This window comes from Falco naumanni, chromosome 6, assembly GCF_017639655.2.
Source record: "Falco naumanni isolate bFalNau1 chromosome 6, bFalNau1.pat, whole genome shotgun sequence".
NCBI classification, from domain to species: Eukaryota; Metazoa; Chordata; class Aves; order Falconiformes; family Falconidae; genus Falco; species Falco naumanni.
The window spans coordinates 91,530,317-91,556,869 of NC_054059.1; the positions used below are offsets into that span (position 1 = coordinate 91,530,317).

At 39.7% G+C, this 26,553-nt stretch overlaps 1 protein-coding gene across 5 annotated transcripts in view; it reads right to left on the reverse strand.

The window, feature by feature from the left end:
• The window catches only part of SOS1 (SOS Ras/Rac guanine nucleotide exchange factor 1), a 51,973-nt gene that overhangs the window by 19,691 nt on the left and 5,729 nt on the right, over positions 1-26,553 (reverse strand). For 4 of the 5 annotated variants that reach the window (XM_040599485.1, XM_040599484.1, XM_040599486.1 and 1 more), the window contains 7 exons: positions 22,921-23,046; positions 20,530-20,661; positions 19,825-19,989; positions 15,738-15,947; positions 15,091-15,234; positions 11,214-11,324; positions 11,011-11,109 (listed from right to left, as the gene is read on the reverse strand). In XM_040599485.1, coding sequence (XP_040455419.1) covers positions 11,011-11,109; positions 11,214-11,324; positions 15,091-15,234; positions 15,738-15,947; positions 19,825-19,989; positions 20,530-20,661; positions 22,921-23,046 — 987 coding nt within the window. Of the gene's footprint in view, positions 1-11,010; positions 11,110-11,213; positions 11,325-15,090; positions 15,235-15,737; positions 15,948-18,607; positions 18,764-19,824; positions 19,990-20,529; positions 20,662-22,920; positions 23,047-26,553 lie in introns of those variants that run through there. The other variant, XM_040599487.1, reaches the window with a different exon arrangement.

Below are 26,553 nucleotides of genomic sequence, written 5' to 3' on the forward strand. Positions count from 1 at the left end.
ACTAGACGAGAAGGTTTAATACTAATATTTTGTGCCTAACTACCACTTAGACGTAAGTTTTATAAAACACAATCTGCCATGTTTTTATTCCAAGGTATTTAAGATTTTCATCTTAAATCTTCGTTTAGGCATTAACATGTTTCATATTCTAGTTAGTGAAAAAATTGTTGACTAGAGCTGTGGCTTATACATGAAACAGAGATAAAAACCAGTCACAGGATTATGCATGCTTCAGACTATTACATATCAAGAACGGGCTCCATGCAATCGAAAGATTTATTTTGACAGAGGCAGTAAAAGCAAAGTGGCAGGCTGACACAGACCTGAATAGGACACCCCCTTGGAAACCGTACAATCCTGCCATCTGCTTCTGGTGTGAAGCAGATCCAAAATCCAACTGAACACAACATATCAATGGGTCACAGAATAGCATTGATTTTTTTCCTGACTAATCAGTCCATGCAATAGCTGTCAATCACAAAGGCTACTTTACTTGTGTTTTCAGCCATAAGGACGGCTGCAAGGTTTATTCTAGGCAGCTTTGGTTCACGTACTGTCATGCTCTTGGCCTAAGTGGCATTACGTGTGTGCCTACCTGTGTAACCACCACTAAAATTAGGGCTGATAATGCACACATCAGGCATTACTTCCCAAAAGGTCTCAGGCAGAAGATATCACTCCAAGAAGGAACAGACTACCCTTGTCAAGAAGGAACAGACTACCCTTGTCATGTCCCTGTACTCTCCAGATTTAACACAGAAGTATCATCTTCCCTTCGCTTCCGCTGTGTGAATCAGACAGGTTTAGAGAGGACTTCACATGAATGAGGCAGGTGCAGCACTGCTGGCAGGAGTTCTGAAACAAAGCTAAGAGAAACATGTAACTGCCTCTAAAATTTTGCAGCTTTCCTGAATAAGAGTTCAAAGGAGGCACTGTGCCTTATGCACTGCCTCTCATGATGGAAGTTGGCAAAGAGTCTGGCTGGATGTCCCATCATCTCCCAGCAGCTACCCTTCAGCAATGGCCAGGACTGTTTTAGCCTAGTCTCCTTGAAAACAAGCATTATTAGATACTACAATCTTCCGCCATTTGCTTATAAGGGTACCACAGGAGACAGGGTAGGACAAAAGGCATGTAAAATACAGGACCAAAAAAAAAAAAAATTAAAATTAGGCTTAACATGCAACAAAGCTTATGAAATTATTTCCCTATTTTTTAACACAATTTATATAACCTAAAACTTCCAGTCAAAGTAACACAGATGCATGGTGCCTAGCATAAGGCAGAACAAGAATGGTTCATATCCCAAAAGATCTAATTGATAAAAAGTTTTTGACATTTGGAAAAATCTCACAAGAAACCTATGCAAATGTAGGCTCATGTGTATAATGGGAGCGCTAAACCAGGCGGACAGAAAACCAAACCCCTATAAAGTAACCAGGAATGCTCTCAATGTGCTACCTTATCAACTCAAATACCTGGAAAAACAAGTGACTCCCTGTACATTCTCTTCAGAAACATACTGGTACAGGTTAACATTCATTACTGCAAAGCATTCTGCTCCTGCGTTGAGTTTATAAAATGTTTTTTAAGTAATTTCTCTTGTTGCAAAATTTTTTGTTGCAAAAATTCTGGTATTCATTAGAGAAGTCCATGTCCAAAGGCAAAAGGCATATTTGCATACAGTGCTGGAGAGAAAGCAATTCTTTATTACTAACATTTCCCCATCAGGATCCATAAGAAGTAACCCATATTTCCAACCATATATACCAGGGGTCCTCAAACTACGGCCCGCGGGCCAGATACGGCCCCCCAGGGTCCTCAATCCGGCCCCCCGTATTTACAGACCCCCCGGCCAGGGGTTGGGGGGGGAAACCAAGCAGCCGCAGATGAGTCCCTGCCACTGCATCCGCGCCGGCCCCCTGGTTAAAAAGTTCGAGGACCCCTGATACATACAAACTAAATCAAAGTCCAGTAAGTACTTATGGTCCGAATTAACATTTAGAAAGCCGTATGTAGAAACATACACGTTAAGTGTAGCATCCACACGAACGGCAAATCAGACAGTGCTGCGAACTACTATGAAGACACTTCTCTGCACACAGAAAAGGACTTTATACAATGTTAGAATGTAAAATTTCAATTACCGTAAACTGTTATCAAAAACAGTTTTAGTCAGAACTGAGCTTAAATTACAGCAACGACTTCGTGTTACACTGTCCTCAGGCAGTTTGGAAGAGGAGGTTACGGGAAGTGAAATAGCATCACTGGAAACAGCCAAGTTTTTCTGCAAATCCCAGGAACCCTTCTATAGCTGTGCAGTGCCCCCTAATGAACGAACTGGGCAGATGCTAAATAAAAGCGTGTTTTGTTTTGTTGTTGGTTTTTTTGGTTTTGGTTTGTTTTTTTTTAATTTGTGTTTAAGTGTCCTGTGAAGAATACTGTGTTATTACAGGAAGGAGGTGCAGTTTTCTGATTATCTTAGTATTACGGTCATTTTGGTTTTAATACACTTATGAGAAATATTGGTTTGTGATGACTGTAATGATTCACGATACTATAGGTACAGTATCCTGGTCATTCAAGGAAAACAAATTTGTAAAACAGTCCACTAAGGGAAGTTTCTAATTAAAAAAAAAAAACCAACAACAACTCCAAAAATTAGTCTACATTCTAGGCCACAAGCTCTTAAGAGATACAGAGAAGTGGAAGACAAGGTATTTTGTTCTCTCTGTTGCGTAACACAAGGATTAGGTATTTATAAAACCAGAAAATTCCAAACAGATACAAAAGAAATCCTCCTCAGTGCAAAATTAGGCTATGGTAGTCCTCCTCTTATGCAGTCAGGGGAGCATTTATTTAGAAAAACAGTGATAGAAAATATTTATACTTATGAGAATACACAGATACAACAATACTAGTACGTGTCATGATGGATATAATAATCTTGCACTTCAGGGCCCACATCACAATGTAGACTTCTGTCTTCCTAGAATATTATTCTAAATCTAACCACTGAAATCTGTGAACTGCAGGTTCCCCAATTCATCTGGGAGAAGAGAACACAAATCTGCTTTTCTACACAAACAACACAACAGCATATGGGAGGCAGGGAAATCACAACTGAATTTGCTTAACTCAGGAACATCTGGTTGTCCTAGGTGCTAACGATACCTCCTGCCCCTCAAAACATTAATCCAGAACTGCAGTGCATAAGTGGTCCCACATTACAAGTGGAAGCTGCACACAACACTATTTAGAACAACGAGCTTGAACTAGTAGGGCTGCTTCAGAGAATCCTCTTCAAAACCCATGTAATTTCTTCACATGTCCTAAAGCCCCCGGCAAGGCAACAAAGCACCTGGACAGCTGGCAGAGCAAGCCTGATCTGCAGCGTGGCCTAGCTACCTGCTCTGTGGAGAAATCCTGCTGGCAAGCAGTGTTCGTGAGATCTTGGAGGTGCACTGCCACCAGTTACTCCAGCTTGTGCTCTAATGCCTCACTCTTTTCTTCAACGTACTTCTGAGAACGGGGTACCTACCAAAAGGCAATCCTGAAACGAGCTATTTTATGACCGAGAATATAAATGAACAGGGTTTCTCCTCACGAATGCAAGCAGGCAGGCCAGCTGGCACTTTGCCATAAAAGCACCCTGGAAGCTAGCTCAATAGCATTGAGCTGCCCAAGAGCTCTTTCTGACTTTTTTTGCAATTCCTCCAAAGAAAACCAACCACCTCACCTCAAAAGCAGCAGTATGCTGGGGAAAAAAGTGCTCTCCTATCCAGAGGCTTTAATTTTTAGAAAGCATCATGAAATCATCTGGAACAGCAAATGGAGACAACTGCAGGGAACGCTTCTGGAAAATGCTAACAGTCCAAAAGGCACTTCATACTTGAAGCTTAAAGGAAACTCCTTGTCCCATACTTCTGGGCATATACACAGCTTTAATGCACTGAAATTTCAAAAGTCATTTTGTTTTCATATAAACTCAACCTCGACCCCGAGCAGTAAAAATACGCATACTTTTATATAACTATTTATTTAGATTTACATTACAGCAGGCATGTTACCTGCATTAAGAGTGGAACAGAACTTAATATATTATTACTGAATGGTAAAAAATGTTTTCCCCACTCAGTTTAACTATGCCTTCTCAGTTTAATTTTAAGAAGTTACATTAAATCACAATGTTACATTAAGCATGTCATATATCAAACCTCAGATATCAGGCAACTAATTACAAAAAGCCTCCAGCATTCCATATATTAAATCTGTTTCAGAAATAAATCACGCTACTCCAAAGTAAATGCCATTTTTCAAATCAAGATAGACACTGAGGAAAAGTCAGGAAGAGCTATTCAGAGCTACACACCACACAGAAGTCTGTCAATTGATGTTTCACCAATTCAGAAGTTTTCCACAACAGGTTTCTTATGTGGCCAATTTGCCACCTGCATTCCCGTAAGTACAGCCTGTCAAGAGACTGTATTTCAGCTTAGGTCTGCTCAAGTGCTACTGCAGCCTGCCAGATATTTCACCTGGTGTCTACTCAGCAAGACAGAGGGTATTTTTGCTCTCAGTTTCTGCAGCTGTGGACGGATTCATGTATTCGCATTGAGCTTACACAATCAACATCTCCACCAAGGAACAGATACAAAAAGTTTTGTTTTCAAATAAGTTCCTTGATGTTCTTATAAAACCATTTCATAAACACTCAAGACTTTCTGTAGGCTACTAGCTGCCGTATGTGCATTTTATATGCCCAAATTCCATTACTAGGGAAATGGCTACTTTGTTTACAGGAGGTCTTGTCTTCTCAAACTATGGAAAACCCATTTGCTCTGCATTCTTCAAAAATATGGTTGGGGTTTTTTTTGTTTGTTTTGCATATGCTGATGTCTCTTCTGGAGCAGATTCATTACCTTTCTGCAACAAACGTATAAGTTCATACATCCTTCCAGAGCCTTCATGCTCTGAAATGCTCTTCTTTCTTACTGTCAGCTCCGTTTGTCTCATCATTATTAGCTGACCTGCAGAATACGTTAGAAATTTAAAATTAATCATTAAGTTGATAACATTTAGTTAGATCAGTATTTGAAGTATCACAAAATATTTACCTATGTGCTTCCACACTTGTAACTGAGGTCTTCCATTTTCTTCCTCCAAATTTTCCATGATAGTAAAGACAATTCATTTGAAAACATTTTCCCTTTCTCTTTTGTAATTCCAAAGTGGATTAAAATCCACTTTTAGTGCTTCAACACAATTCAAGTCTAGTCTTTGCCAGCCAAGTTTGCAAGGCCGAAAGCTCAACTGGATAGCACCTCTATGTTTAGCTAGAAAAGTATGGATTTTTCAATGCTATGTAAGATGAATTCACAATTTCAGAGATCATTCTGGAAAGCAACAGCAGAACCCTGTTGATTTTAAGAGGAACCCTGTTGATTAAGAAAAAAAAAAACAGCCGAGGAAATGAAGGATGACAAGCAGAATCCTATCTGTAGACTTGGTCTACAGAAACCATGAATGCAGCTTCTTGTTTTATTTGTTTGTTATTACCTACATCTTTCCAATGATTTCCACTGAAGATATCAAAGTATTGACAGAAAACACAGACCTCCACTGCTATAAGAGCAAACAGAGAAAGCATGCTGGTAGTGGGACTAAATCCACAGCTCCACACCCAGAAACATTTCCACTGAAGAAATCAAGCATATAAAAGTCTCAGCCATAGCGCTACCTCTCCCCAAAGATCTCCCTTTTGTACAGAAGGTGACAGGAATGGAGGCAGGAGAAGAGGACACAGAAATATACTACTCAATTTATTAAAAGACGATCCATCAATATGAGCGTACCAGGGACTATACCATGACTGCCACAGTCACAAATACTAATGTCATCCTATAGGAGATGAAAATCTCCCCTACAATCAGCTTCTTAACTTCCAAACCTCAAAGGACTCTGTCAAACCTCTTATTTGGGGGCGGAGAAGGATCAAAATTTGTCCAAGCTCCTGTAGCACCAATCTATTTTCATGAGAGCTTGGTCTTGGGTGTTCAGCATAAACTGCTGCCATGTAAGCTGAAGAGTTACCTACCATCATCATCAGTCACTGAAAACCAGGAACCAATCACCAGCCCCAGAGAACAGTCTGCCCCAGTACAGCTCTCCCAATTCCCACAGTACTGGGAAGAATTTGCCCTGCAGGTATTCCTAGAAAATGCATCAGGAAAAAGGACTCTGGAACCCTACAGTTAAACACATATGTGAAGTCAAAAGTCAGAGTTCAGTTGGTGCTTCGTTTGATTCCCCAAAAGGGATGTCTAGATAAGAACAGTGGGGCCCTGTACCATCCTACTCCCTGCTTCAAGGGACTGAAGGACAGTGTTTTTCATCCAGCAGCAGACGGACTATAACATAGCTCAAGTGTCACTGAGGACCATAAGCAAAGCGGAAGGAGGACTTTCTTACTTTTACTTTTGGTAGACTTTATCCAGCTTTTGCAGAAAAAGTTTAGTGGCGTAACAGAAAAAATATTCTCCAAGGTAATTCTCATCAGAAAATTCCCTGAAAAGAAACATCTGCTTCTCAAAAGCCCAGATATATCCTGTGTAACAAGAAAAAACTTACAGGACAGAACACACAGCCCCATCACAACTTCGTAACAGATGACATCAACCATTGACAAATGAAGTGATACACATGCACATATATGCCTCTGATGCAGACACATAGGAAATAAATCAACAAGCACCACAGCTAGAAGGAAAACATTAAATACATTCTGAATAATTTTTTTCAATTTAAGAGTTACCTCAGGAAGCCCAATTAGTTAGATTAACAATAACCAAGTTTGTGGAAGAAGTGCACACACACACGACGATTTTGTTTCCCCTACTGCCTTCCCTTTGGCTGCCAAACGCATGGCAGACCAGATATAAACCCACTAGTATTTAAAGGAGAAAAGCAAGTGTTGTCAATCAAATCACACAAGCCAGAAAGAAATACGGAATCTCATTTACCTGGCTGTATCACCTCCAACTTCTACCATAAGGCACAACTTCTGTACCTTTAGAACACTGCAGTTGTTACATGAGCCTTCATAGCTTAACTGTATGAAGAAGCTACTTCAATTTTTCACCTACTGTCACATTCTAAGAAATCTCTTCTTAGACTCGAGACCAATTTTTACATCACCCCAGCTTCTTCTCCCAAGAAACACTCAAATATGCTTTGCAGTCCTTACCACACACTAGCAACCATTTGGTCAAGCTACATTGCCTCCAGCAGATAGGCCTTCATCTGTCACAGAGACATAATATTGCACATTATGGGTGCAAAAAAACCCAGTCATCCTGATCTGCAGTTGCATATACAAATGGATGTAAACCAGTAATACTTTCGCTTTTACTTTTATTTCAAAACAGTATTGTACATACAAGTTACTGCATTTGGAACGAAGTGTACCAAAGTGATTTCATAAAATAAACCTTTGCTGACACTAAGTAAATGCCTTCTTAAAATAATTCATAGCTAGACATAGCTAGTCTGAATCTGTGACTTTATGATTTTTATATTAATTGAAAAAGACTAAGAATCAACTAAAGCAAGAGAACCTGTTAATTACAGTGCCCGTACTAAATACAGGCAACACAGTGTTTTGAGATGAAGTTTTAAAAAAACTAAAACATTAATTTTAATTTTTTAAAAAAATTTAATAAATAAAAAAATTAAAAAATAACCCCAGTTACAGATGGGATCACAAACCAACTTCATTAAATTTGTTACACTCCAGATCCTGAGCCTGGCTGAAACAAACCTGAGAACCAAAGTGAAGTCAATGCCCAAAATAGCTTGGGATGCATTGCCCAACACAACACACAGCACAAGACTTACAGGATCAACCTAAAGATACTCTAGTCCTAAACTACTAACATTCCACCACCCTGTGCCTTCTCCAGCAACAAATGTAACAAATTTAATACCATCAGGTTAGGAAAGGGTGGTTTCTTATCTTGGAAGACCATGTCAAACCATCATTTTTATATATTTTTTTTAAGTTACATTAGCATAGTGAAAGAGGAAGACAAAAAAATTTTTATTAAGGATTGTTTCTACTTGAGCTGAATTGCCAGTCACTAAATAGCGGCAAGTTATTTATCGTCTAAGAACAAACTTTGAAAAAAATAAATATAACACTTTTATTTCACAACAAGCGTATGCTTGGAATTTAAGATCACTATTAGGTAGAATTCCAACTAAGAAAATATTTGCAAAAAGACAAGTTTCTATTCATAAGTCATGGAAGCCAAGTCCACACTTGGTTTAAAAAAAAATAAAAATAGCTCTCCTGTTTTCCAGAACTTATTATATTATTTTATATAAGCAAAGTTTTATATGCTTTGAGCCATTCCTACTTAAAAAAAAAAAAAGTAATCTATTTTCTCAAAGAAACGAAAGAGTACCACACATGCACAGAAGTTTACAGCATCTGAAACAGTGCCCAATTAAAGTCTTGTAAACTTTTTAGTTACTTAAGGTCATAAATAACTGCACGGTTTGTACCACCCTACCTTTCACTTAAGATTTCACATTTCTATTCACAGAACTATGACTTAGAAAAGCCCATTCATACTATCTGCAAATTCACAGAAAAGCAGTCTCTTGTATAAAGCTGTTATTTTATATAGTTAGTTTCTTATATAAAAGTTTGGGGACTTTCAGGTTGGTTGAGGGAAAACACAGCCCTTAAGTTCTATGCTAATATTCAACAAAGTTACACAAGGAGCTTCAGCTAAAAATATGTATTTGTGCATTCCTGGTGGCCTGCCAAGCTTCAGGAGGGCTTTTGTTTCTAAATAGGATAACCATCAGTGGATAGAAATTTACTTTTTTTGTAGTCTGAATAGTTAGAAGGTAACTTTGAGATCCATTTAATAGATAACTTCGAAGTATGCAAGATTACAAAACACAGCTCAGAGAAAAATGCTAACTTTTAACCTTTACCCTTAAGTGTATCTATATTCAAGAGAAATCAGATTTTTTTCCACTTTGCCATCATTTTGTCTCTTCATACCAAGAGATCACTTTCACAGCATTTTTAACTCAATTATTCAGATATGCCTACAAACACTAAATCAGATCTCTTACCATATGGAAGAATTCAATACAACCTTGCACCAGTGAAATTGTCACGATTACATGGCTAAATAACTCCACCCATACCCTTCCACAGCAAATACCCTTCTGTCAGGCCATTCTTAAACATAACCAAGCTGGAAAATGTTTGAAGATTCCAGATATAAGAAAGAAAATACTATTTTCAGCACAGACTACTCAAGGGATTCATATGCTGTGTGCACATGTAGGTATTAATTACAGATGAAGCCACTGCCATGCGAGTGAAGTATCTCTCTATGTGCTCCTATTATCCATCACTACCCATGATGTGTATTACGTCTGACAGACCACAGCGATGGTGTCTCACTAAAATGTGAGATGAGCAACACAGTGGGAAGAAATCCTGGAAGGTTATCATGAACAGGACAAAATCCAACCCAATAGCATCAGATTTACACAGTGTGTAGGATGTGTGTAAGCAGAGCATGAATGGGAGAAGAATTTTACATAAAGCATAGGTCAGGAGTTGCAAAAGATTGATAACCTTCTGGAGGTGGGCTTAGCTCAGACTCCAGTTTTCCCTAAAAAAGGTGAACATGAGCTGTTCCCTATTTCCATAAGCACACATGTCCTCTTACCCCCACTACAACTACCAATGGCAAGAAGCAACACAGGATGCCTGTGTGTCAATGTTAATCCTTTACACTCTGTGTATTACGTAAGACAATACCATGTTCACGTGGAAGTATGCAAAGCCACCAGGTACTGCATTTTGAGACTATGTAATAAAAGCATGAGTACAGAAACCTTGCAGATCTTTATCATACAAAATGCAGACAAGCTCTATCTTACCTCCCTTTCAACGGACTGTCACAAAAGGAAATCCTTAACACATTAAAGACGTCTGAAAAGTCAGACCAAACCCATGAGGCTAGGCAAACAGACCAAGCCTACCTTCCAAAATTCAACAAAAGCACGTTATACAAGATAAGCTACTTGCAAAGCTGTATGTGTAAATCTAAATCTGTAAAAATGCTGTTAAAACTGTACACTTAGGCTCAAAGATGACCTAAAAACTGGGTTATGCAAAGACAACCAACCAAACATTCAAGAAAAACACATCTAGATTTCTTCAAAAGAGCAGAGATATAGTAATTAAGTTTGGAATGCTGTATTCCTTACGAATTTTCATTATACTCAAATGACATTGTTACTTAAAGTTTTCCTAAAAGTGCTCTACACTCCTTAAAGATTATTATTCAATGCTAACTGACAAACGCCCCCAAAAAACACGTTGTAGCTATTTTTTCTACATGTGTATGTTACAGAGCCTTTATTGTTACCCTACCGATGTGAGGTCTCATTACAAAAAGCCCAAGAAGAGTATAAATCAACCAAGCCCTGCCTTTGGAAGAAAGTTATTACCTTTGCAACCACCAAGGGATGTACGCTGCAAGAACACTGAAGATTTTAAGAAAATAAAAAGAAGTCTGAAGGGAAATCTTCCTGTGATTTTAAATTGACAAAGTAACAGCTTGAGAAAGCCTTTGACATTTTCTGTAATACAACCATTTGCCATTTTCTTTTACCATTGTCAAAACAATAATTCCAAGAATATGAGTATTTGGATCTCTATTGCTTTCTAAATTAATAACTCCTTGATCATGCAACACAAATCATGAGCTACTGTAAAGCTTCCATGAAATTACAAACTGATACTCAGTTAGCTATACTACGCAGCAGAGCATATAACCTGCTTTTCTTTTGTCATATCAGCTTTAATATTCATATTCTAGTAAAAAGTTTTACACCTAACTGAACACACAAAGCTCTGTTACCCAACACTGAGAATTATGAAAGAAAACCATCAGATTGACACAATATTCTTACTTTTAGTAGTTCAAAGTAATGAAGACAGTGGTAAACAGGGGCAAGGAGCAGCCGGGGTAGAACATACTGAACAGCTTCTTTAAAGCCTTCACCTATTGACTAGAAACAAAATAAGTTTCAGTCTTAAAACAATCAATACATTAAAGCAACAATGTAATTAAAATAGTAGTATCAATAGTATGACTGACTTAGAAGAAAGTTACCTGTAAATAAAATGCTGCTCCTGGCTTTGATAATTGACTTAGAAAATGATCGTGAAAACCAGGTCGCAAAATATCTTGTGCATATGATTCATATGGATCAAACGCTAGTTCCTAAGAAGAAATACAGAAAAATGTTACAAAACTGATTTATTACCTAAACTTCATATTTCTTAAAGCAAATACATATACTACATAGGAGAGACTTTTCTGCATACTTTTTCCAGAACACCGATAGAGAAGAATCAATACTTTCACATGCACAGACTCACGGAGTACTTCAGTCTGGAAGAGATCTCTGGAAGTTGACTGGTCCAACTCCCTGTTCAAAGCAGGGCCCACCTCAGGGCCAGACCCAGTGTCAAACATAGTGACGTTGCATAGGGTCTCATCCAGTTGAGTTTCAAGTACCTCCAAGAATGGAGGCACCAAAACCTCTCTGGGCAGGCTATTTCAGTGTTCAGTTGTTCTCAACTGCAGATTCCTCCACTCCACCCCTGCATCTAATCAGGATTACTCTTTTTACCGTTCGTGCACACTCTCTCTCTCACCTCACATAACAGTTCTCTACTGTGAGTCCCCAGTAAGAGCCTGCTTCAGACTGTTCTACACCTTCCCTTCAGGTGTAGACTGAAGACGGCAGTAAGATCTCCCTTCTCAGACTTCTCTTTTTAAGACTGAATAAACCCAGTACTCTTGACGCTCTTTGTGCATCGTGGCCCTCAAGTCCTTAGTCATCATGACAACCTTCACGTATAAGCCTATCTTGTACTAGGAAGGCCAAAACCAGACACAGTGTGCCAGACATGGTCTGTGCAGCAGTTGAGAAATGATCCCTCGACCTGCTAGCTACACTTTTCCTAATAAAACCCAGTAGGCACTTAGCCTTCACTGCCAATTCCTGAGGATTTTTGAGCCCTGTCGAGCAGTACTGCTCCTCAGCGAGGCAGCCAGACCATTGCATAGGGTTGTTTGGTCCAAGGTGCAGAACTTCATGTTTGCCTTTAATCATCTCTATGAGGTTCCTGTAGGTCTATTTCTCCAGCCTATCAGATCCCCCAAGCAGTAGCCCTGTCATCCTGTGTGTCCTACCACAATCTGGCATCACTTACCAACTCGAGGGGCAGACCTCCTCCCACAACACCAATACAGACACTACACAGTATAAGCCCCAGTATCAAACCCTGAGGAATGCCACTAACCATTGGCCACCAGATGGACTTTGTATTGCTGATGACAGCCCTTCAGGCCTGCCAGTCCAGTCAATTTCCCACCCACTCTGTAAACCAACTAGCTAGTCAGCTTGGTGTCCTGCAGAGTACAAGGATACTATGAGAGACTGGGCTGAAGGTCTTGCCTAAGTTCAGATAAGGGATGTGAACTGCTCTTTCCTTTGTCCATGGAGCCACCCATCTCATAGAAAGCAGGCAAGCTGTTCAGGTACAGTTTGCCCTTTGGAAATCTGTGCTGGCTGTTGCCAATCAGCTTCTAGTCCTTCACATCGCTGGATGTGACTTCCACAAAGATTTGCTGATCTTCTCAGGGACTGAGAAGAGGCTGGCCAGCTTCTCGTTTCCAGGATCATACTCATCAGTCTTTTTGAGACTGGGCATAGCATTTTATGTCCAGTTACTGGAGAACACCAAAACTCACCACTACATTTCAAGAATTCTAGACAGCAGCCTTGCAATGACATTCGCCAGCTGCCTCAGCATTCTGTCCTGCTTGCATATAGCCTTAGATCAACAGTCCCTAAGTCATTCTTTGACTTTCACCTCTTCTCCCTCGACCTTTGGCAGCAGGCCTAACTGGGAATCCTAGAAGCACATCTTGCCAGTAGAGACCAAGCAAAGGAGACTCAGGTACCTCAGTCCATTTCATGTCCTCCAGCACAGGGTCTCTCAGCCCATGAGCAAGACTTGTGCATTTTCTACCATCTTTTTCAAACTGTTTTACCTATACAAGTCCTTCTTGCTTTGCACCCCTCACTGAGTTTAACTCCAGCTGAGCTGCAGCCCTCTTAATACCATTTCTACCTGCCCAGACAGTGCTTCTACATTCCTCTTGGGAAGCCTATGTTTCTTTTTGAATCACAGAATCATTTAGGTTGGAAAAGACCCTTAAGATCATCCAGTCTAACCATAAACCTAATACTACTAAGCTCACCACTAAACCATGTCTAAGTATCTTTTAAATACCTCCAGGGATAGCAACTCAACCACTTCCCTGGGCAGTCTGTTCCAGTGCTTGCTAACTCTTTTGGTGAAGAGTTTCTTCTTAATATCCAGTCTAAGCCTCCTCTGGTGCAACCTGAGGCCCATTTCCTCTTGTCCTATCACTCGCTACTTGGAAGAAGAAAAAACCAACAGCCACCTTGTTACAACCTCCTTTCAGACAGCTGTAGAGGGCAGCAAGGGCTCTCCTTAGCCTCCTTTTCTCCAGACTACATAACTTCAGTTCCCTCAGCCACTCCTCACAGGACTTGTTCTTTAGACCCTTCACCAGCTTTGTTGCTCTCCTTTGGATGTGCTCCAGCACTTCAACGCTCTTCTTGCAGCAAGGGGCCCAAGCCTGGTTTAACAGGAAACTCCAAACCGTGCTTGTCCTTGCCTCCCGCTACACCTACCCTTTTTCTTAGGGACTGGGAATGCATATAACCTTGTGCTCTGAACACCTTGCCTTTGAAAATGAACCAGCTTTCCTGAACCCTTTCTATCCTCAAGGAAACCACCAACGTGATCCTGCCTTCCAATTCCCTAAACAAGCTAAGTCTACTCTCCCAAAGCCCAAAGTCTTCAGTTTGCTTATCTTCTGTGCTTTTTTCAGGACCTTAAACTCTACCATCTCTACCAACTGCAGCTAAGACCACCATTAGCTACAACGCTCCTGCCAGTTCTTCCCTGTTCATAAGAGGTCAAACGCCACACCTTTCTTAGTTGGCCCATCAGCGTGTGCCATAAAAAAAGAAATCTTCTGGATTACTTAAACCACAGATAAGTTGTCCACCCAGTAGATGTCTGGAAGCTTATTCTCCCAAGAGAACCAGGGCCTGGGATAAGGAGACAACTCCTACATGTTTAGAGAAGGTTTTGGCCACTTAATGACTGGGCAGTCTTTGCAGTAGGAGCCTGACCACAACATGCCCTTTGGTAGCCTCCTCCTCTGATCCTTAACCATTCAACCAGCTCATCATTCATTCCTTAACGGAGCTCCATGTATTTGAAGTGATTTTTTGTCAAGCCTCCTGGCCTCATCTTCCCCACCTGTTCTTCTTGAGTGCTTGTATTTGTTCATACAGCCCTCCATCATGCAGCCCTTCCTGCCATGTCACTAATTCCAGTCACAACACCTCTGCAACTGCGCACAGACTCTCACATCCTTGTATCTGTACATGGGCACATGTACCCTGGGGAAAGAGACACTTCAGATGGACCTCTGGTCACCCCACCTTCTCAGGAGGAAGGTGCAAGAGCCTTTGTTGTTGTGCCTTCTATTACGCATGTCCCTTTCTCCTCTCAGTTCCTTAATCTGCAAACTTCAGTCTCCATCCATTTTGAGCTAGAGGAGTCTAGTTCAAAAGCTTCCTCACCAGCTTAGCAAGCCTGTTGGCAAAGCAGCTCTTGTTCCACTGTTGAAGTCTAGTGACAGGTGTTTTTTCCCCACCATGCTCTAAAGTTTAAACAGCCCTATATAAACTACGGTTTAGAGACTAAAAAGGTAAAAGCACTCTCAAAAATGGCCACCCTATTCATAATGGTGAGGCTGGAAGAAGAGATCTCAACCCAAACAAAGGCAGCTACAACAGAGATGCACTTAGCATCGAAGTGCAAATAATTAAGACATACATGAATAGCAAAAAAGCCCCCAAGTATTTTCTCACCTCTGCCATGTCTTCAAAACAGCTGCCTACTAGTGGATGAGGACTACCTTCATCTGTCATTTCAACAGTGTCTTCTATATGACCCAATAACTTCACACTAAGTTCATGAATGTCCGATATACGACTAAATATGTTTTCCACATCCTGCAAAAAGCAACAGAACCAGGCAAAAGTCAACAGGGAATTGGACACAATTTCTAAAAGGAAGAATGTTATGTGCAAAGCTATTCTGTTATTACAAGAAAGTCAAGCACTTCCTTAAACAGAACAAGATTTTATAACATTTTATTACATACTTTCTGTATCATTTATATAAGATCATAGAATGTTTAAAATAACTACTGTATTTATAAATACACAAACATTTACAATGATTCAAACATGGCAAGGAACAACAGTGACAGATCTTAAATTACAGGGCCTGCAAGTGAATGTAGTAAATTGGGTGGTTTCTTCTGCAGTTCTACAAGACCCATGCTTCCCCCTAAATGCTCCTTTATTGTTTCTATTTCAGAACTTGAGACAAGTGCTTGCTCCTCTACTGATGTTATTTAAACTGGACAATAAATCTAGATGAACACTTCTAGAACTTATCTATAGATATTATAGTAGGGGGTTTTTTTGTTTACTGTTTGTACAATACTTACATGAGATGAAAATAGTTTGGAGTTGGAGGCATATGGCTCTCTAAAAACTCTGATAATGAGATTTAGTTCCCTTATATATTGTCGAACCTCTGCCATAAATGACTTCACTAGGTCATAATAGGTTTGCTCCCCTGAGGTGGATGGTTCCTCATCAGATAAAGTTAGTGCACTTAAATCTTCTACATCCTGATGGAACATATCCATTAATACCTACGTAGCAACGAGAAGGAAAAATCCACAAAGTGAGAATAATTTCTTTTCAAGATGTACCAGTAAGTTCCCAGTAAAGGAAACCTATAATTCCCATGAAATCAGACTGATCAGCAGTAAGATTTGTGTATTATCATTCTGCAATTGGTTGAGCATTACAAAAGCAATATTCGTTGCTATGAATTTGCAAGTCATAATTTGCAGCAGTAATTTCTGAAGAATTCCCAGTCATTTAGACCAATCCAGGCATCTCTCCAAAAGTGTAGTCCTAAAATCAATTATAATTTTAAGAGGTCTATGAAGTATACAAACACATTTAGCATTTAGTTGTATTCTATTACTCTGAATTAGCTATACATAATCTAAGTTTCTGAAGACACTATATTACCTGAAGTCAAAAAGGTTGTGCATTTTTGGCTTTTCAGCTTTAGCTTTAATAGGAAGTCACACATGATCGTGCTCAGAACCCTGTAATCTATCTGTGATGAGTACTGGCCTGACCACACACTGTACATGGACTGGTTTCTGTCCTTAATAACTCCCGAGTTCTCTTGTTAAAACAGACCCTCAAGGAAGGGCACCAGCTTCGGAAAAGGTGGCAGTCACTGCAAAACTACATAGACAAAAGGACCTCTAAAAACGCTGACTACCAGAGGTCCCAATTCATACCCAAGCAAGGCTTACCAAAGACAAGCAATTAATAATTCAAACTTCAAGAAGAGTGGATCACTGAACACTTCTTCCAAACATGGTATCTGAGCCAGGAGACATTACAATGACTTAGCAAGTGGCACACAAATCACACTTTGCGTTGTTTCCATGATAAAGAACATCGCAAAGGCAAACTAAATTGCCCTGCAAATTAGCAAAAGGCATCCTAATTTGAAGTTATCTTTATCAGAAAGAAAACTAAAGAGGGTCCAGAAACAATCCACAATGATGCAGCAAATGTTAACAAGCCAGCACAAGTTGTAGTTCAACGTAGAAAATAACTTTGTTCTGGGATAGACAGATGGGACAGCATTTATAAACAAATCTGCTGCCCAGAGCTACACCCCTTCCAGGAAGTCATGAAGCATATCAAACAATACATGTGAACTTCGAAATAAACGAGAACTTAAGTGTTGCTTGCCAGCCTCCCTTCTGAACAGGTAAGAGGTGAAGCAATGGCAACCTTTGCCTGTTACTGCAGAGACCAACATGATTGCTGTCAATCAGTGAAAAGAATGAGGAAAAGACTGCAGGATCAAAGCTGTAAATAGCCCAAGAACCACACGAGGGAAGGCTAACCCATTAAATATGAACTCCTTTTTAAAATGGCAGAAAACAGAATGAAAAAGTGTTTTTCAAAACTAAAAAACCGGAGATCAAAAATTAAATTCTGAATGAGCCACAGCCACAACAAACATGACATTTACCTGGTATTTACAGTAAGTGTCTTCTTTCTTTAAAGCACATTACAGGCACTTCTCCAGAAGACATGTCAGTTAACCAAGCTGTTGACTACTGGTATTAGATAAATTAACTATCCTGCAAGAAAATACTTGGGGATCTGCAAGTTCACGATGCCCAGTGGAAAAGAGCCTGGGGGGGCTGGCTGACGGCCGGCCGTGTGCCCGGGTGGCCAGAAGGCCAACACATCCTGGCTGGGACCCGCAACAGCGTGGCCAGCGGGGCCGGGGCAGTGCCCGTCCCCTGCGCTCGGCGCTGGTGCGGCCGCCCCTCGGACCCTGGGCTCAGCTCTGGGCCCCTCACGGCCGGGGGGGACGTGGAGGGGCTGGAGAGTGGCCAGAGCCGGGCTGGGGCACAGGGGGCTCAGTCCGGAGGAGACTTGGCAGGGGGGTGGGGGGTGTTGATCTTACCCCTGTCTGCAACTGCCTGACAGGGGGCTGCAGGCAGGGGCGGGGGGTTGGCCTCTTCTCCCAGGTAACAGGGACAGGACAAGAGGAAACTGCCTCAAGTGGCACTAGGGTAGGTCTAGGTGGGATATTAGGAAAAATTTATTTGCTGAAAGGGTGGTCAAGCATTGGAAGTGGCTGCCCAGGGCGGTGGTGGAGAGACCATCCCTGGAGGTGTTCAAGAAGCACTGGATGCGGTGCCTAGGGACAATGTTTAGCGGTGGACTTGGCAGTCCTGGGTTAATGGTTGGACTTGATGATCTCAAAGGTCTTTTCCAACCTAAATGTTTCTGTAACTCTATGATACTGTAGGAAATTACATGGAGTAATGCAGGTATTCACGGAGGCCCCAACATCTGTAACTTTACTTCACAGAAGCAGCTCTAGCGCACACTTGAGCTAGAAGATCGCTGGCTGTAATTCACAAAGTGGGCATCTCACTACTATGAAATCCACAGAAACATTTTAAAGTAACTATACCCCAGATATTGAATTCGAAGCAATCAGAAGCATGAGCAGATAGTGGAAGAAAAACAGATTGCATTTTAATGGAGTTTTTTTGCAGACAAGGCAAAATTTTCCAGAAGGATGGATGGCACAAAAACAAGTGTGGAAGTATAAAACAAATGGCACCCCAGGCCAAGAAACCGTTCTGGTCGTTTTGTCTCAAGAAATAAAACCAAGCAGAAGACATTATGAGAATGAACATAATATACTACAAAGTATCTCAGTGCAACTGGAAAGAAAACACCTTAGGAGCACCTGCAATAGCTTGTTCTGCTGAGGCAGTAAACCAACAGGCCTGATTTAGAGCCTTTCAAAAGTTTCTTCTGTGTACATATCAAGCAGTTCCTCCAATGTAATGTAATGGAAGTTCCTAAATCAACTTCATCACAGCTCTTCTGCTCATCACCTTTCCTAGGATAGAAAGAAGCATGCAGCAACAGCACTTGTTCCTGTTATTATTCTATGACAAATATTCAAATGTACACCTTCAAACCTGCCCTAACAACCCAGGCAGATATGCCCAAAGGCAAGAGCAGCCAAGACTACTGTCCTGACTGAGAAGGACTTGACTCTTCAAGACCTCACCAGATACCTTAAGAGAGAGTAAAGAAAGGTGAAGAAAGCAGGATGAAAAAAAGCAAGTAGGAATGAGACAGAGGCATTAATTGAAACACAGAGACATTCCCAATTGAAGATATTAACATACACGAAGAGAAAATACTGGAGAGGCAACAGATCTGAAAATCCTTAAGACTTCAGCAAGATTAGAGATTCTTAAATCCCAGCACTTAAAGGATTAATTTCAAGCTTTGTTCTTTAAAAATTGGAAAACTTGAGATGCTAATGAGGTGGCCACAGAAGCTAGAGTGCAAAGGCACCTGAGACACAGGCAGGGAACCTTGCCCTATCCCTGTTGGAGAGAGGTAATTCCTGTCTAAATTTAATGAATCTTCTGAAACTACAAGACTACCTGCAGATAAAAATACGGACTGCTAAGGAGGATTAGGCTGAGATGCCAACGCAGGTGGGTTTTTTGTTTTAAAATGTTGGACCATCAAAATGCTACTTTTTACATGCAATATAGCCTTAATGATTTTGGGAGAACACCCAAGCTTAATTTCAGCCTTCTTTTTTCAAACTACAAAATAAGACTGCACTATTACAGGTTAGGAATGTTAAATTTTTATGTTAGTGCTGCTTCACAATAATTTTTAAAACATTCACACATTGCTGAGATTAGGCAAGCGATATCAAAAGGAAGAGAGACTTAACTATTAATAAGCACAAGCAACAGCTCTGTAAGTTCAATTAGCTATTTGGTAGCTTTGCTTTATTACAGGAACCATATTTTATGGCAGCATTTTCTTCTTTCAAAGCTACAACACTCCATGTACTCACTAAGGAACAGACACTGTCCTCTCAAAACTTAACTAAAAATTCCTGTTGACACGAGAAACAAGAGTTAGGCTTACCTTATCAGCACACATTGCTACTTTAATATCTTGTTTTGTAATCTCATAGTGTCTTATATTCCGCACATAATTCCCAACCAATTTTAAGATGTCTGCAGAAATGTATTCTAATACTGCCACTATGTAAACAGACACTTGGTGGTCAATTTTGTAGCCTAGAACTTCCTGAAAGGGAAAAAAAAACCACAAAACAAGTGTTTCACTGTCACTCAGTTGATGAAATACACACCATAGGTTACAACTAAAACCAGTAAGTTTAAGATCCAGTTCAATAAACATTCACCACATATCCACAGTCTGTTCTAGTAATAAAGACACAGTAGTCTGTAGGCCTAGGGAAGAAACACTGTCATTGTAGATGTTGCTCTACTAACTGAGCAACTGTGGAAGTGACAACAGCCAACAACTGTCCCAAAAACATCACTTAAATGTTTAGTTTCTTGAGCATTTTGCTAGTCATACAAAATGAAACAACAACAATCAAATTCATAGCAAATGAGTTGTTGGCTTTGTTTGTCCAAGAGAGAATTAACTAATTTTTAAGTGAAAAAAATACATGCAATTAACTGGAACACTTAAAACTATGTAACAAACATTCTTGATCTTTTTTGTTTACATTTCAGGCAGCATAAAGACATTACATGAAACACTACAATAAATTAACACTTCTGTGTATTCTAAAAGCAAGATTACATCACTGCTTACCTTTAATAAGGGATGGATTTTTTCTACTGGGAGAGATAATGGATTTCTTCGTTTCCTTTTCTCAATAGCAGACTGGGCATCAGCTATTGCCCACTTATCAATAGGATGGGGAAAACTTTTTTGAACACGATCCTTAAAAAAAACAGGACTAAAGGGTAAATGCACAATCTGAATGAGCTTAGAAATATGACTACATTATCAAATTGCTTTCCATTACTTAAAGCAATGTTTGCTAATGTTAATAATTCAACTATAGAAGTTCATACAAACATACGAATTTTATCATTTTGGTACATGCTGCTCACTATATTCATAAGGCTGAATCAGGATATCATTACAGAATAATCTAGTGCTCAAAATTTGAGAAATGCCAGAATTAAATTGCCATTGCAGGCACAATTTGCTCCCCTTGTGCACATGCCTGGTAATTCAGCATTGAAATATATGACTTACATTTTGTCCTACCACTTTATTCCCTGTACAAAGTGGTCACTGAATGAGATCATACAAGTTTTCTGTTTCACCTTTACTGATCAGCACATGGTCCAGATTGCATACATGCAACTGCCTGGATGATGGAAATGAACATAATAGGAAAAGAGATTGTCCAACAGTACCCGTGTATTTTAAAGCAGTTTCATAGTCTACAGTTGGACCATACAGACCCAAGTTTGTTTACTCCTCCTAGCAGTCAGGGTGCTGGAGGACACCACACTCTCCCATGCATTGAACAACTCTCCTGCTGGAACTCACACACAGGTCTCTGGAGGTTTAAAAGCTTCGCTGATTTTGGTAGCCTTGGTGTTCAGAGATGCCAGAAATCTAACTTCTCAGATAACTTCACATTTTCTTTTTTCAGATCACAGTTCCCACTGACTGTTTCGGTTGCAAGTGCTCACTTACGTAAATATGACCCCAGTTTGAGCAACCATGAAATGGGGAAGATTAAGTTAATGACCACTTACAAAGAGCTGGTAGAGAACAAAGTACACAAACAAAAACTTTCTGACAAAAAACTGGGACGGAATACAGTTTTATAAAGGTGGCACCCAACTTTCCAAAGTATAGGCTTTTCTTTTTCTTCCCTCATCATAACGCTTCTGCAAAAGGAAAGCAGAGGTCCTACCAAAAAAACCAAAAAAGTTGCATTCACTATGTAATATGAATTCACTCCTCTAACACAGTCCGGCCTGCTGATTGAACAATGAAGGTGTCCTAGGGGAAAAATAAGATGTGTACGACCATATAATTAAAGGCAGCATCATTATGCATAAACACAAAGGGGGTAAACTGAGGTTGCTTGATCACCTCTAATTCTTGCATTTCTCATCCTGAATTCACAGCCATAAGACTCCTAATACAACACTGTGTGACAAGTTTTGTTAGCATTGTTTAAAACACAGCATCAAACAATCTTCCACAAGCTGCTTGTCTCTTGAGCTGCCAGACCAGATGATGTTGCAAAAGAAGCCAGCCATTAAAGGGGACAGTAGAACACCACTAGTCTAGGTGTCAGTGTACAAAAGAGAAGAGGAAGGATGAATTTCATGAATCTTGAGCTCAGACAGCTACTTTTTTTTTTTAAAGGGGTTTTTGGGTTTGAGGTTTTTTTGCCATTAGGCCACTTTCTTCAGAACATGAGGAAGTTGCATCTTGTTTTGTTACCTAACCTGGTACAGGCACAGACCCCAAGTACTGGAAGCCAACAGGCACATTGCACACAGAGTATGTACCTTGGCACCAAAGTCTTCAAATCATGGTTAAGCACAAAGGGCTACCAAGATTTTCATGGCTGTAGAAGCTTACATCATTTAACTGATTTGTTCTCAAATGGAGAAACTCTTCTCAGATCAAGCCCTCTTCTCAAACATCAAGCTGCTTTTCTGAGTAACACAGCTTGTAGATCTTTGAAAAGGCAATTGTAAGAGAAGAGGTTTCTATATAGAGGAAAGAAGTGTTCCTCAACTCATTCTGAGAAAGTGACTGAACTATTTTTGTTCAAATTTCTGGGACAGCAGGGGGTGTATCAGCCTAAATCACCATGCTGAGAAAGCAGCACAGAGCCTCAGACTGAGCAGCTACAGTTTGCATGCAATATCAGTGGGAAAAAAACGGGTCTTCCAAAAGGAACCAGTCAACTTTATGTACACAAGTTACACTCACTACCTATTATACACTAATACAGTTCAAAGATAGTTTTACTGTGCATTGAACAACAAATTCAATTGATAGGGAAACTACTAGGTAACTCTTCAGGCTTTATGAGGAAGGTTCTACTACATAAAGATACATAACTACTGCTTTTCTTTTTATGTTGTGAAATGATTACTTTGAACTGTTACATGAAAAGTTAATATATTATTACAGATTTTTAATAGTAATTCTCTATACCTCTACATCCAGAAAACTTCTTGGTTGGGCTTGACACAACATATTTAACAACTGGAGAATTAACTCCTCCACATACTGTAATGCATCTTCAGTAGAAGAAAGTTTAGGATGGACTTGCACCTGAACCTACAGGAAACAGAAGAATTCAAGCTTTAAGTTTTCCTTTTCCCCAAACCACATGCTTTACTTCCAAAAAAGATGACAAAAGTATGAACCAAACAGCTCAGAAAAATCCAACCCAAAATGTAGCTCTATGAAGGCACATCAAACATGAGTGAAACACTCATCTACACCTGACAAATACAAATCTCAAATGTTAAACGTACCCAAATCACTGTGACATTTAATGTCAAAAAACCAGCTAATTAATAATAGTGCTTAGCAGGACAACTAGGAAAACTGTTTAAAAACCCAAATATATTTATCTTTCTCCCTTAGCGTTAAACCACTGTTTGTACAAGACATTTTAGACATGGGGTTTTCTCCCTTTTACAACTCATTGTTTGTCACTCCATCTATAATAATGAAATACAGAACTTTTTTCACAGAGCGCACTACAGAAATAACAATGATTTCAGCAGTAGTCTTCAACTTATTTAATCCATACTCAGCTCTCACTAAAATAACACTGGTTTCGAAGTTCGTTTCCATTCTGTTTTCTTTAAAAAGATGTCAGCCTCTAGAGTAAAAAACACTTCAAAAGAGGCCACAGCGTTGTCCTGGCATTAAGTGGCGGTTCAGAGGTTTTGAAAGTTTGGTCCTCATATGTTTACTTGTATACTGTGTCTGCAAATTCTCACTGGTATAAATCCAGTGAGGCATGATTCTCTTTGCTCCTCCCATTATTTTTCCAGACAGTCATTTAACTTCTGAAACAAGCCTCCAGTATAGCTCTCCTTTGCACTTCTGTAGTTCAGAAAACAGCACAGTTTTAACCAGTTTAAATTTCAGGTATGCAAAGCTCAGTGCTTCAGGGCATAAACAGACAGGCAGCTCAAATTCAGTCCTACACTGATGGCAAATATTATGCCAGAGCAAGCTGACTGCTAACTTTTGCAATGCATCTTTCAAGGCCCAATTTCATCATTTTATCATTCCACTGCACACAACTCGAAATGCCTCCTGTTCTCTCCATCACTAACACAAGACCTTAACCACCTTAAACCAAAACCCAACGATCTGTTTCATCCAAATATTAAACCCATGTCTATATTCAACTAATGCTGCCATAATTATTTAATTTGACACCTGAGGTTTCATTCCTGTTTGCAGTTACAGCAAGAATTAAGTGTTATGAAGTTCAAACACACAACAGCCTCAAATAGAAATCCTCTTGCCTGCTAAGGCACTTGTTAGTTTGAAAACTTCATGTCTGGGCATAGCCCTAGTGCTCATTTAACCGCTGTTGAGATTTAAATACGCTGGATCGCGTATTTAGTTTCTTGTAGATGGCATACTCTTATGTAGCATGTCTTAAAAAATAGCTCCAGAAGTTACTGCTTTTTTAACTTAAAAGCACACTGGCAAAAATAGAACAGGAAAACTTCTCTCCGTTTGACTAGCTAATACAACTATTTTGATTATGCCAACAGTTTCATTTTCCTAAGAACTTCACCGTGCACAGCTACAGACTGCATTTATGGAGGTACCCAAGTAGCACCATGCCCAGCAGTCCCAAGCATCATTTACAATTCAAACACTGACATCTGAAATACTGTACCAGCTTGGAACGTCTTAACACCAGAAATTACAGACTTGCAGAAGTATTCTCTTACAGATCAGAGTTGATCTGAGCTGCCTGGAAGATGCTGCCTTTAATGTTTTGTTTTGGTTGTGTTTTTTTTAAAGCAGAACTAAACGAATTTGTATTACATTCTCCCTACAATATACTCCAGCACCAAGTCAATCCCACAGTAAGAACACACAGCATGATAAACCAGAGTGATGAAGAGCAACTCTTATTTTCTCCTTTACTTAGGAAACAGACTGTAGACGAATAGCCTCATCACAACTCTTTCAGCCTGTAACAGTCTATAGGAATAAGAACAAACAAAAATACCACAGCAGGCCAGGCCACGACCTGAAACATTATCCATAGTCAGCCAAAACAGAGCCAACAATGATAACCTCCTCCTAGTGCAGGAGGTAAGTTCCAAACATTTTTCCTAAGCATGTATGTTTGGGGGGCAATTACATCATCCTTCTCAAAGGCCATCATCTTCTGGCACTATCAAGCTCTACTGTAATAGAATATCCACCTCTGCTGAGTAAAACATCATGAAGTGCCATTGGCTTGCCAGCATAGTTTAACTATATTAGGTAGGTAGCAAACAAGCTTCATTGCTACTTAAGTAAGGTCTAGTATTATTGAGGGTTCAAAGTCATACGAGCAAAAGCAAGAAAACTAGACTAACAACAAAAATTACAGGATACCTCGGTGTACAATTATCATAGAAACATGTAATTTTAGTATCTGCACTACTGGAGTACCTGAAGGCTCAGACTGAGAATGAAACAGTGTTATTTGAGGGTACTCAAAGCAAGCCCCCAAAAGTCCATTATCTAAAGACGTGATGCAAGATTTAGTAAGAGAAGACAAGAAATGAGAACATCTGTTAGCATACTGTCACATGACCCGTTTCAAAAAAAGATCAAGTTACTGGGATTTTCCATCTATCTCATAAAGTCAGCTCAGATTTTAAATAGAAAAAACCTGGGCCACCCTGCCTAATCACCCCTGAAAAAAATGAACATGGCTTGAATCCCACCAGATCCTTCACAGACCTATGTTAGGAATACACATGATAAAAACAACTAACAACTTCTGAAGTGTAGTGATGTTTAGATAAGATTCTTATCTAAACATTTAATCTCGCCTGTAAATAATGACAGAACCCATCCCCTCCCTTCTACACACACCCCAAAATGTCTATCTTATGAGAAGGGAAATTACTAAAAGAGCAGCTTAAGATATTTTCACTAAAGCTTCAATTCTTCAAAATACCCCAAGAAATTCTAATGGGCAAATACAATCTACATCAGCTATAAATCCCTGCCTCTGTGGCTCCATTTTCACTCAACTCCTCTGATCACTGTTTTGAATGTTCAGTCTCCACAGTCTTTCTTAATTCTCAAAAGGGAAATGACCAAGATTTTCTTTATTTGAAGATAAGCAGAGCTAGCATTTCTTGAACTGCTTGTCATGCTCTGTTAAAGAACATCAGCAGAGACAAGCAATGTCTGCTTAAGAAAATCCGTAGCACTTCAGGAAAATCCTATGACATGACAGGTTGACTTTTTTCTTTTTTTTTTTTTTTATTCTTCCCTTAAAAAAAAATAAAAATCAACAAAAGCAAGGAATTTCAATCAGGAATGGTAACAGCTTAAAAATTAGGCAACCATAAATCTAAACTGCCAGAAAGAGTCAATGAAACCAACTTAAAAAAACATGCTTAATGAATAATGTAAAGATAAATCAGATCTTACCGTATAACTCTTAGCAACTTAGCTTTATATAAAGCTTTCTCAAACCATTCCTTTCAAACTCTACATAATAAATCGGAATATTAAACACTCCCATAAGTCTCACAGGAAGCAGTAGGGACCTAGACCATGCCCAGAGATAAATGTAAT